Genomic DNA, 12439 nt, shown 5'->3' with positions numbered 1-12439 from the left:
GTGACTCTTTTCTCTGTGCTCTGTCCTGATGATTATGATGAGTGCCATATCCCAGCATGCAATGACAGTGGTTATGTCACAGCTGTTAGTGATGTCATAAAGCACCACAGGTCAAAACTACTTTTTGAAGACCGCTACCATGTGAAATAATCTGTGAAAAATTGGCTGGTAAATGTGAAGGTGTGTTTTTTTTTTCTTCAAAATAAAACTGCAGAACTAGATATCTGTGTTGTTTAATGAGTTAGAATATCAAAATATCTCATTTAAATATCAGAAGTGTATGAGTTTTAAAAAGCGACAATTTCTAAATACACTGAGTAGTGTTCGTGACACAAATGTTGATGAATGAGATTCAATCTGGATAATCCCACACTACTTTAATTACTTTGAGTTTGATCTTTCACTGACAAATCTCTTCTTGCTTGTTTTCACTGGAGCTCAGAATCATTCAAAAATCAAAGCTCAAGAAACATTTTCTGAGTTAAATTTGTGTAATAACTTGATATAAAAGCATGACATCCTCTATAGTTTTCATTATGTAAACTCCAGGCCATTTGATAATATTTTGGGATCACCAATTAGTGTTTGGTAAGTCACAGAGAGGCAAAACTTGTTACTTGAATTACTGATAATTACAAAATCACAGAAGATTATCAAAAAAAGAAAAAAACAACAGAAAAAAAACCCAAACACAACCCAGCTGGATAATTATACCTCATTAATTTATTTATATATTATTGTTCATCATAATCATTGTCATTCTAGCAGCAGCAACAAGTCCTGATGTCAAAATGTGAGTCTGTCAAACATGTTACCATGACAACACAGTCGGTTTAGCAGCAAGCACTCACTCAGGTGTGTGAACTTTCCCCCTGCGTTACTACATGGGCGTTGTAAGCGAAAAAGTTGACATGCAATTATTAAAAACAGTATATTACGTTTCAGAGTTTCTGGTTTCTCTGTCAATTTTAGGTTTGTTTGATTTCAGTGAGTAATCAGAATTTCATAAACAAGTCGATTGGAAAGCAAATCTAAAGAATGCAGAAAAAGTTTGTTACTTGGTAGCTGTAGGTTGGTCTTCGATTCACCTTGAAATGGATACGTTTTTGTCAAGAGACGGTTCAGACTTTTTTAAGTCAGGTTCTGTGACGTTTATCTGCTCTGGACAGATGTTGCATTGCTCTGAGTTTGCAGAACGACCAAGAGAACGTCAGATTAGAGGAAGTCATATCAATTTGAGCCAGTTATAACAATCATGCTGAAAATTAAAATGGTTGTAAATGTAGGAAGAAGCATAATATTAGTGGTTATTAACCCTGTATTGCATTACCCTGTTGTAAAGTTTGTTGCAGTTTTGCACTGTATTTGTGTCAACACACAAAAATTATGTGTGCCATGAATTATCAGAACATTGTGTTAATCTAATTCTGACAAAAGTAAAGTGAACTTTTGGATTTAGATTTGAGGACAAGCTGCGCAATGACATAAGACATAGTATGTCCAGGCAACGCTAAGGCCCTTTAGAGATTACTGTTCTTTCCTCATTTACAAATTCCAGCTGATCTTCACATTAAGCAATGAATGTATCAGTGAAAGTGCAGAACGTTCAAATTTGATATTGTAGCATTGCATTACACTAGCATACCAGTTTAATATCAGCTGAAACGTGGACTAGCCTGTTAGCCTTCCATCGCCTGAATACGTTTTCAGTTTTTTACTGCATGACATTTTCTGCTTCAGACAAGGAAACTGTTACTGCCCAATTAATTTCAGACTGTGTGTGTCCGAGAGGAGAACACTGAGATTGTCCATGAGAATATTACTGAGAGATTCTGTGTCCTGTTGGCGAGTAGATGTTGTGGGTCAGCGTTCTCAGGATGTGGTTTTCTCTCTCCAGCTGCTGGTTCCTCTCCTGCAGTTCTCTCAGCTGTTCTCGTAAAAGCTCCACCTCTTCACTCACCACCAGCATCAGATGACTCTTTACCAGATCCTGAGGAGACACGCAGAAACAAATGTGCAAATTTAGGGAAAGGTGAAAAGAAGTAAAAAATATACACATATATAATTAAAAAAAGGGGGATTGGCAAGTGAAGACTGAAAGAGAGGTAAACAATAAAAAAAGTTAGCATTTTGTTTCCCAAATGTTACATGAAGTGTCAATCTGCATCTACCAACAGAGGGTGCTGCTTGAACATCACACAGTTAGTGTAATAGTTTATGACTACAGACGTAGTACCGGATTCAGCAAAGCAAATCAGTTAAGTGTAGCTTTTGAGGTAAAATTCAAACCGGTGGCAAACGGGTCGAATCAAAAACAGGAAGACTTACCATTGCCTGCTCAATTTTACCATCTATGCCCAAAAGACTGGAAGAACTGCAAATACAGTAGATGCACAGGTGAAACAGGTACAGGCAAGGTGAACAGGAGTGACAAAGTAATAGATGGATAGGACCCGACCAGGCCTAAAGTACTGATCAGAAGTTACTTAATATGGAGATAGATGTCGTATAAATTTGAGATTTTCATTATGCATGTGAGTTGTTCTCCTCTGAGGTAAAGTGATCATACAAGATGCATCGTCAGCTTTTCAAATAACACAATTTGAATAAAATTAAAACTTATTGTGGATTTTCATGAAGTCATATGGCAGATGGCTTCTTGTGCCCCAAAAGTCAGCAACAAAACAAAGATGTTGAATTACATAGTCTTTCCCAATAATGGTAATCAATTTAACATCGATAAATAATGAATATGCATATGCACTTTAGTCTAAAAATGTTCAACCCCTTGTAAATTTGCTGTTACCTTCACCATTTGATCCCCACGGTTACCTGTGGTAAAACAGCAGTAGTGACATCATGGTTAAATCGGAACCTCGCCCATTGGGCGCAGCTCTAGCAGGAACTGACCGATGAGGACAGGCTGCAGGAAGCAGAGGATTCTGGGACACTGAGGCAGTCGGAGCTACTGAGACGATGTGTGATCTTGGTATACTGGAGGGCCGTTGCCGAGTTTCTGCAGCTGAATGCGCTCTGGAGGGTGGAGTCAGAGATCTGTGGTGGGTTGTTGCTGAGGCGCGCGGCCAGGACTCCCTGATTGCCGAAGCCTGGCCTTTGGCCTTCTTATGCTCCCGCAGCACAACAGCTGCCTGTGGTTGCCTAGCAACAAGTTGCAGAGACCTGAGAGGTAGTGGAGGGGTCGAAGAAGGATAGCGCTGAGAATGATTATGAGAGGCAGCGTCAGAGAGCACAAAGGATGACTTCTTCTTCTTTACGCTCATGGACATCTTCTGTCAGTCATTGGCCTCTAGCAACAGGTCTCACCAATCAGGACCCAGCTACATTGCTTTCCAGTCAGTTTAAAAATAGTCCAGATAATCAAAGTCCTTGCAGTGAAGTAAGCATTCAATCAGACAAGTGCTTACCCATAGAGTGGTATTTAAAGCCAGAGCAAGTTTTTTTTCTTATTGTTGAGTCTTCATCATAATGCCATCATCAACTCTTGGCCTCTTTTCAGAGGCTGATTGGCAGACACTCATTTAGAACCAGCTGGTCATCTCAGGATATCCAGATGTTGACTTCAGACTGAAACTCTTTGGAGTGTCTTTCTTCCAACAGGACTTTCTGTCCCACTCCCACTCAGTCTGGTCTCCGGTTGGCCGTTGCCTCATTCCAGCCCCTTCCCACTCATTGTTTCAGCCAATCAGAGGGCTGCAGAGGCATTATGCTCTGCCTACACACACGGACAGAGCCTCATTCATTCAGTCAGTCAGTCAGAGCACGATATTTTGTCAGCTCAGTCAATGCTTCGGACTGTTACAAAATCAAATCTTTAGGGTTTGTCTTTATCTGATTCAAACAAAGGCATGTACACATCAGCAACCTTCAGTCCGAGCCAATCAGAGACCCGTTGTCCAGGGTTTGCACTTTAGTCTGTAATACTTCTGCACAACACAACACAATATGGTGAAACCCATTGTGACTGCGCTTATTTTTAAAAATATCATGATGCTTACCTCTTGTACTACAGCAGTACAAGAGGTAAGCAGGTAAAATACTTTCCAATGCGTTCGTCAGTGAAATCAGGTTGAGCATGACCCCAGGCCTAGGGGTAAATAATCAGAGATAAACTGAAGTTTTGTTTTTGTTTTTTTCATAAAAACCTACAGGATTATTGACCGTGAGAAAGTAAAGAAAGAGTCAATGCTAGCTACATAGAAATGTGCATGGAGATCACCCAACTTGGAAGGATATAAAGAAATTAGTTAGTGACCAGATGGTCAAAATAAGTATTGGCTGGTTCACCTGTCTGACTTTGAGGGTATCTTGAGTTTGTCCTTCCTGATCAAGTTTTCATTCCTGCTGCAAACTTAAATAAAATGAGTTCTTATTCAATCCTATGTATCGGACTCTGATCAAGATTTTTTGTGTCTCCTTGTGTTTATGCCTGCCTTATTCCCACTGAGCTGATTTAGTTTTGTATACAAAGCTGTAAAGCAGGCCCTCCACATAACTTGATATTAGTGGTCTCAAACTTTTACAATGGTGTTTACATAGACAAACAGAGTGCTGCCGTTCTGTCTGTGTTGTGACCACGTCATGTGATCGTCTCCGGGCTGTAAGTGTAGGCAGAGAGGTCAAGAAATCAACTGCAGTACCAGTCATTTACTTTAATGACATTTAAAGCAAAGCATTGCATTTATAAAGCAGGGGAAAACAGGAGGAGGAGGTTGTTATTCAAAGACAAAATTATATGATTTGTCTTCCATTTCTAGTTTCCATTTTCATAAGCAATACATTAGTGAATGATCAATTACATAAGCTTGTTTTCTAAGTAATTTTATGAGTGGTGATTAAATTACACACAGATTACGTAGGTCTTTACTGAAGCTGAAAAATGTCTTGGTGATTTTAAAGGACAGCAGATGTTTGCGCCTCTCCTCTTTCTTCTGGACCTGAAACACACCAAAGTAAGTTGCTACGGACACAATAAACAAATAGGATGGATAAAGTAAAGGAAATAACCAAAATGTCTCGACTAAAGTATTAAAAGCATTTACACAGTTAAACTATCAGTGTTATCCTGCAGAAATATTTGCAGGTAATTCTGCTATAATTACTGGAATCTATCATTTGAATTCAGTTTAGTTCAATACTGGACTAAACTTCCACTTGGCTATGAGTTTGAAGTCTTTCAGTAGCTATATTACACTGTTTTGATGTGTCATTATTATTAGCGTCTTTAATTGAAATGTGATATGTGTATTTATATATACAGTATATATATATATGTATACTGCTTATAATGCATCATTTCATCTGATCACAAGATGCAGCACTGTGGTCTCCTTCTACTGAAATATTAATGTAACATTTATGCACATCAGGCAGTCATGATGTTACATTTGCTAATATTTCTACATGAATCAAGGTGTATACTGTACCAGTGTCAAGGTTTCTGCTTGGGGGGATGGATTCGTAGATAGCTATGTCGCCTACAGGGTAAAATCAGGATCTTTAGCATAATGGAGAAAAATGTATATATTTCTGGACAGCAAACAACAGCCATGTTTTAAATTCATTATTCAGGCCTGACCATGGGTAAGATGACTGTAAGGACTGTCTGGATCCGGGTCGGTTCTTTGTTTTTCACCAGAGGCTCGATTGGATTCCAAACGTGAAGAAAGCTCTGGAGATCGAACAGGAACAGAACGTACAGTACGTGTTTATTATGTTAAAATTATTCTTCAAAATTAAGGAATTCAGAATGATGTTACACGGATCTGTCTTGGCTACACTGAGATCATGAAATATGGATTTGGGATTATTAATTTTAAAATTCTTACCTTTGATTTTTCTGAGCAAAATTATTAACAGCAAAACCAGACTTCCACAGAGTAGGAGATTTCCACAAACCATCCCCGTCATAAGTGGAGAAGTTTCAGGTGAGCCGCTTCCCTCTGTAATAACACATCACCTATTAACACTGGTGCTGTATGGGCCCCATGACAAAACATCAAACTGGGCTCCATTCGCCACACCTGTCATCACATTTCTAGCCTTTAATTGACTCATCAAAAGCTTTACATTATTAACTTTAAACACTTGCAACTGTCTCGCTGCCTTTAGTCCAGTGCTGATATACTAGCACAATATTTACTGCTAGTAAATTATACATGCACAGGGCAAGATTAAATTCAGATGTGAAAAAATCTACTAAAGGCCATATCTTACTTTTTATTTTACATTGCAAACATTCAAAAAATCTCCAAACATTCTTGAAATATAAAATAAAAGACACTTAAATACACATTTATAACTATGCAACATTTACATTACAACAGACCGATGATAAAAAAAACCCTATTTACATCTGATTGAGCTTTTCCCATAATTTTTTTATGTGCATGAGGCAAAATGGTTTGCTGTTGTTAAAATGACAGAAAACATTGCTTTGAATGCACCAAGTTAAATAAAGCTGCATGGAGTCAGATTTCTGTGTTTTAGATATAGATGATTTACCCATGTATTTACCCATGGTGCTTTGTGGTTAGTTATTGACGACTGTCTGCACATTCTTGTGGCAATTCAAAGCTGACGTATAGCTGTGGAAATTTTCACGCAACATTTATTGGTACACATGACGAACTGTGTGAAACACAACGCCGCAGCGGTTTTGTGCGTACACTACATTTACACATGACGTCCCAGGTCACTGATTCAGTTCAATTCAATCTAAACAGAATATTTAAACTGGGACATTTTGACACGGTGAGTAAATTACAAGTAAGCTCAGATGGCATGGTCGCTCGTTTCCAAATGTCCAGCCTTCAGGCAAGAAGGTTTTTTCTTAATCACCATTATTTTATAATGTCTTGTTTGAATTTCTGTCAATAGCAAATATTCCAGTTTTATTTTGTAATGGTAAAAACAACAAAAGAGAGAAAAATTTCTGAATCACCTTTGCACTGATGCTAATTGGCATGTCCTTAGCTACACATGGTGTTGCTCACCTTTTTCACATGGTGGACGAGTTACGCTGGTAGGAGGAGTTGGGCCTGCTGCTGACTCTGACTCCTCTGTTGTTGCGTGTGGTAGAAGTCACAGGGAAAATTACTTCAAGAACAATAAAACCACTTTCACGGACATGTATATTGTACTAACTTTCCCACCGTATACAGTACAAAATTGAGATAATACAATCACTATCACTTTTTTTTTTTTTTGTGCCTGAATTATCTAAGTACAACTGGATTCATGAAGTTGTTTGCGTACGCTAAATGGAAACTCACGGTTTGTGCCGACTTTCAGTGGCTCACTGAACTCTGTGTAGTAAACTGGCTCTCCTCTTCCTCCTCTGCACCAGTAGAGTCCTCTCTGGGAGACAAGGATTTGTTTGTTGCTCACAGTAGCATCCTCTCCCGGCATGATTTCAGAGGGTATTTCACCCAAATACCAGAAGTATTTCCAGGTAGAGGGTGATGTATTCACAGAGCAGGTCAGAGTCCAAACTCCATCCCAACGAAACAAGGCAACATTTAGCGTTGCTTTTGGTTTGCTTGCTGTTTATGTCGGAGAAATATATAGTTAAAAAAGTGGCATGAAACTTTTTAATTTAAAAGTTTCAATTGCATACTTATAAATATAAACATTTTTTTTTACATTTTACATTCAAAAAAGTTACCACTGAAGCATAGTTTCACTTGCAACATCCATCCTCAGTCGTAGGATCAAAAGGTCACTAGTAATAGTAATATCTATTACGATGGCACATAGGGAAAATAACTTTTCTCCTTGTAATCAATTAAGGCATCATTGGAAAATTACTTACTAACTCAATGTTTTCCTCCTTTTTTGTCTTTTTGACAGCCAACTGCAAATTATTTCTGTATTTTCAATATTATAACCTACATAATCAGACCCAAATCAAGGAGAGTGAGCAGGAGTTTTAGATTTATTATTTAAATGGATAAACAATAACTCAAAGTAAATAGAAAAAAAAAAGCCTTACAAAGCACAGTCAATCTGATGGGATAACTCCACGTTGTGGGACGCAAGTCCATCTTCTGTTTCCCTCTGCACCAGTAGTCACCATCACTGGAAACGGAGGTATAGAAGACCCAGTCTTCAGTGCTTTTCACTGGTTTTTCCGAGCTCGTCGTTTTCCATTCGTATTCCCACTGAGTGCCGTCACCATCCGAGATGACACACGTCAGACTCATCCTCTCTCCGGTAAATATTTTGATCCAGCTGGGATTTTGTGTTATCCTTGCTGCCTTGGAAGGTGTGTCTAAAGGTATAAAACATGGATTACTGACAAGAATTCAAGGTGGAAGTTGATTTTGTACGTGACGCACGCATTGTTTTATGGACAAAACACTTAACTTATTATGTCGATCGTAACTGTGTTGCTGTCCTCTGTGAAAACAACTGGATCTCCTCTTCCTCCTCTGCAGTAGTAGATGCCTTCTTCTGAAACAGTAATATTCTGTTCTGCTGTTCCACTTTGTATCATGAAAGATTTAGAATATTCTGATGTTTGTTTTTTGAACCAGTAGTATCTCCAGTCTGCAGACGCGTCCACAGAGCAGGTCAGGGTCACACTGCCACCCGCTGGTGTCTCCCTGCTGTCCGCTCTGAGTGAGGCCTGAAGGACCTTTGCTGTTCAGTTGGCAAACGAAGAAAATACATACGTAAAGTTTTACCTTTTTACCTGAGGTATGTTTCTAAGTGCTACTTTCCATGTTCCAACAAATTGTTTATTTTAAAATGTAATTCTTTTTCAGACTGAGATTTCTGGTTTCCTTTATGTTCTGGCCATTCGAGAACTAAACATTTGCCCACTTCCATGTTAAATGGTGAATAAACTGAGAGTTAATGCAAAGGTCAGCGCTTACCTTGGACAGATCCACAGTCGATGAAAGGACCAAACACTTAAAAAAAAGAAAAAGAAAATGTAGGACTAAGTCAAAATTAAACCAAAAAGAATATGGGTTTCTTATTATATGCTTGATATTCATATAAACATTTTTGAATTTGAAAATTGCTCCAGTTTTGTTTCACATTTTTCAAACATATTGTTGATACATCAAGACTTCTTGCAAAGAAAAAATAGTATCCCTTTAAAAGTGATACAAAATAATTTTTTTTTTTTTTTTACCAAGATGCATAAAGAAAGCAAAAACTAGCTTTTACTCACAAGTTAGGAAGAGTGCGGATAACCAAGTCGGTACCATCCTAAAACCTAGCATTGAAGTGCTGCTGTTTTTGTCCGACAAATAAACACTCTGCTACTTGGGGACAGTTTTTATGTCAGAATGACACCAGCGATATCCCGGTATCTGCCTCCGATGACTTCATTTGTCTTATAAAGAAACTGTGAACCACAGATTTAATTTTAACACCGAGCTCTTCACACATTTTGCAGCTCCTGTGAGTCAGTCTGGAAAATTAGCAGTAATAGTAACAGTAAACATATCCCCCCGCATGCTTGTACGTTTTGCATAAACTTTGTGCATGAGCTGAATGAAGTTGATGAAAAACTTAAACACAGTGCATTGACTTCATAATTATTAGTGTTGCCTCAATCTATTTCATTCCGCATTAGAGGTGCCGAGAGGTGCGAGTGAGATCAAACCTTTAAATAGACCCAAATTCAGCTCTGAGATGTTAACACCTTTTAGGCTATTGATACTGTCAAGCCATGACACATAAATTGGAGCAAAGCGAGACGGACTCTCTGCTATTGTTTGTTCTCAAGATTGTGGTCATTTAGACTGCACACCAAAGTTGACACAATCTAACACCTGCTGCACAAAGAACATTTATCTGGCTGTATGTGGAAATGTGGTTGAAGACATCATCATGATCTCATCTGGTGTTTCACACTTGGCCATTATTTCTGTTTTGTTTCAAGCCTAAATTTAATCTGACTTTGCAGCTTACTTTGAGGACACTAGTATCCTCAATTTAGCATGTTAAGTAGCTGGTAGCAGTGGAGAGTCAGAGACAAAGTGGATTATTGCTTTAATATTCTTAAAATGTTTCATTCAGAAAGCATCACTAAAAAGACTGGGTCCTAATTACCTCCTTCAAAAAAATCTGCTTTTCCAGATGGCTTATCTAATATGCTCATAACACAGCATGGCCTGCACTGACACCATGCTCAGTTAAATAGTTTTTCGGTTTGGCCATGAAAAATTGCCAACATCGGACGGTTTTAGGGACCTTTTCCCATTTGTGCTCGCCACCAGCCACCAGATGGGAGTGTACATCAAAATGTTTCTTGAATATCTGATAAGTGGAGCGTATAACACAAGAAGGCTCATGTCTTTGGTCCCATGAAAACTCAAGTAAAACTTTTCAAAGTATCAACCTTTGTGTTTTGAAAGAACCATGTTTTTGACTGCAGCTAAATGAGACACTTATGATGTCATTGCCATGTGACTCCAGCCAGTAGATAAGATTCCTGATGATGACAAAGCCATATAGACTTAGATACAAAGTAGGTGAAAGATTTCATAAGACTGTGTTTTTTAATGCATAGAAACTGTTAAGTTTAACTGTAACCATTCTGAGAATCCCAGGATTAAGCTGAGTCAGCTAATGGCAGGCCAAAAGAAATTACAAAATGTCTCAACGGGAGGTCTCAGAAAACCCAAAATAACACCTGAAGAGATACTCAGCTAACTTTCTGTTGTTAGTTTTAGTGTCCTGGCTAAGAGTCTAAAAGTGACACTCATGGGAAAGTTTGGAGATAAAAACCACTTCTGACTAAAAAGAAACAAAGGCCTGTCTCACTATGTCGAAAATATACTCAGAACCAATAAAACAGTAAAACTCGTCGAAAGTCGTTTTTCCCTTCACATCTGACTCGAAATGAACACAACATTTCAGAAAATTATCATCATCCCCACAATCAAACACGGTGCTGGTATGTGATCATCCTTTATTCATTGTTAATGGAACCACAAATTCTGTTCTCATCCCAAAAATCCATAAGATAAATCTGTGACCACCACTCATCACCTTAAACTCAGGCCCAATTGGGTTAAAACAATGATACAAAATACACCAGCAATTCACCACCAAATGACTAGAAAAGTCATTTAAGCCATTCATCTTTGAAAACCTTTAAATGGGGTTGAATTAAAACAATTAGTTTAAAAAGAGTGGCTGCCAGTCGTCGTGATTGCTTGATTGTAGCTGGTTACTGCAGCTTGGCATGAGTTACGTACGGTGACATTTGCACAGTGTACATGGAACAGTCTTTAGACTTCATAATAATGGCACAAACAGAAACTTTGTGCAAAGCAGAGCTAACCACACTTCCTGCACAGCACTTTGAAAGACTAATGTGGTCATGAAGACGATGGTTGCTTGAAGATCAACACGATAAATACATTCAGTTTTTCACATTCAGATAATGCACCATTGTGGTTGGGCCATATTTTGTCGTTCAAGTAATTATGTTTTTGCTTAGTAGGCAACAACTATGTACGGTAATCCATTTTACAAAAAAAAAAGTTGGTGTTTTTTCTTTACCTTGGCTGTAGATTTCTCGGTATTGGACAGGAAGTATGACATTTCTCTGTGGCGAAACCTAATATAGAAACGGGGGTCTGATCTCAGTGTGAACTGAAACTAATTTCCTGTCCTGTGGGTTTTCTCTTTGCAGCATTTGGCTGAAACACTTTAAAAAGGCAGAATTATCTGGCTTACAAATAAGGATGAAACACACTTTATATTACGTACTGGACATACCGAGTAAGTATATAACTTCACTTTTTCATGTTGATTAGTGCAGAGTATGTTAAATGTTCGTCAAACCTTTGTCAACAGAACAGTGTTGATAAACCTTTTTCTTTTTAATGATTACATTTTCTTTTTCATGGCTGTGCAGTACTTCTAAACAGTGCCGTGACCTCTGTAGACAAAAAAATCTGTTGCGCAACAGAAATTGGCAAAATTCTGATCTCTTGGTACAAGAATATATTAAGTCGTTTTCTTAAAAAAACATTTAATAAACAGAACATCTGATCGACATTGGACAGACTGGACATATAAAACAGACACCTTCTGTTGTTTTGCTTTAACTTGTTTAGTGTCAAATGTTCAACATTTACTTTAGTGTGGATCATCTTCGTCTGCTGTGGACATGCTCAAGGTAACTTCACTTTTATTCCTATCAACATTTGAACACAATTTATTTTTTGACACAGTTTTAGTTGTCTGACCCCCTAAAGGTTTCCAGTGTGTCTCACTATAACAAAACACCTGCAAGCTGGAAGATTAGAGACATTTTTATGTACGTGTTAAACAATGACATTTATAAACTTGAAAGGAATGTTTTTTCCCCTCTACAATAAAAGCATATATCCAATATCCAATATCCAAAATGCATTAAATCTAGATTTCTGTAAACTATCAACATTTGTAA

The 12439-nt window shown here is 38.0% G+C and overlaps 2 protein-coding genes across 4 annotated transcripts; both read right to left on the bottom strand.

Moving 5' to 3' along the window:
- Positions 1-362: 362 nt before the first annotated feature.
- Positions 363-4071, bottom strand: LOC116732508 (TSC22 domain family protein 4-like). Of its 2 annotated transcripts, none has more exons than XM_032582741.1 (3): positions 2911-4071; positions 2329-2374; positions 363-1990 (listed from the first exon to the last, which is right to left on the bottom strand). In XM_032582741.1, the coding sequence occupies exons 1-3, from the start codon at positions 3285-3287 to the stop codon at positions 1820-1822; spliced, it is 594 nt and encodes a 197-aa protein (XP_032438632.1). In that variant the 5' UTR covers positions 3288-4071; the 3' UTR covers positions 363-1819. The 2 variants fall into 2 exon arrangements, with proteins under 2 accessions (XP_032438632.1, XP_032438631.1); XM_032582740.1 differs by having other exon boundaries at positions 2833-4069.
- A 584-nt stretch (positions 4072-4655) lies between these two features.
- Positions 4656-9318, bottom strand: LOC116732495 (uncharacterized). 2 transcript variants are annotated; one of them, XM_032582716.1, is made up of 10 exons: positions 9200-9318; positions 8898-8933; positions 8386-8661; positions 8012-8290; positions 7293-7562; positions 7014-7079; positions 5847-5960; positions 5597-5689; positions 5445-5495; positions 4656-4955 (listed from the first exon to the last, which is right to left on the bottom strand). In XM_032582716.1, exons 1-10 carry the CDS (start codon positions 9249-9251, stop codon positions 4912-4914), a joined length of 1281 nt encoding a protein of 426 aa, XP_032438607.1. In that variant the 5' UTR covers positions 9252-9318; the 3' UTR covers positions 4656-4911. The 2 variants fall into 2 exon arrangements, 1 of the variants encoding a protein (XP_032438607.1); XR_004341801.1 differs by having other exon boundaries at positions 4914-4955; positions 5445-5515.
- Positions 9319-12439: the final 3121 nt, after the last annotated feature.

Source organism: Xiphophorus hellerii, chromosome 14 (genome assembly GCF_003331165.1).
Source record: "Xiphophorus hellerii strain 12219 chromosome 14, Xiphophorus_hellerii-4.1, whole genome shotgun sequence".
In the NCBI taxonomy this organism is placed as follows: domain Eukaryota; kingdom Metazoa; phylum Chordata; class Actinopteri; order Cyprinodontiformes; family Poeciliidae; genus Xiphophorus; species Xiphophorus hellerii.
Note: the sequence above shows the minus strand (reverse complement) of the source record. Positions and strands in the feature narration are given on the sequence as shown.

Coding starts and splice junctions, on each gene's coding strand:
- LOC116732508 (XM_032582740.1), bottom strand. CDS start 3,287: ATGTCCATGAGCGTAAAGAAGAAGAAGTCATCCTTTGTGCTCTCTGAC. Junction 2,375..2,832: donor CTACTGCTGTTTTACCACAG/GTAACCGTGGGG, acceptor CTGTATTTGCAG/TTCTTCCAGTCTTTTGGGCA. Junction 1,991..2,328: donor GTAAAATTGAGCAGGCAATG/GTAAGTCTTCCT, acceptor GTGTCTCCTCAG/GATCTGGTAAAGAGTCATCT.
- LOC116732495 (XM_032582716.1), bottom strand. CDS start 9,251: ATGCTAGGTTTTAGGATGGTACCGACTTGGTTATCCGCACTCTTCCTA. Junction 8,291..8,385: donor AGTTACGATCGACATAATAA/GTTAAGTGTTTT, acceptor TTATACCTTTAG/ACACACCTTCCAAGGCAGCA. Junction 5,496..5,596: donor TTACAGTCATCTTACCCATG/GTCAGGCCTGAA, acceptor TTTACCCTGTAG/GCGACATAGCTATCTACGAA.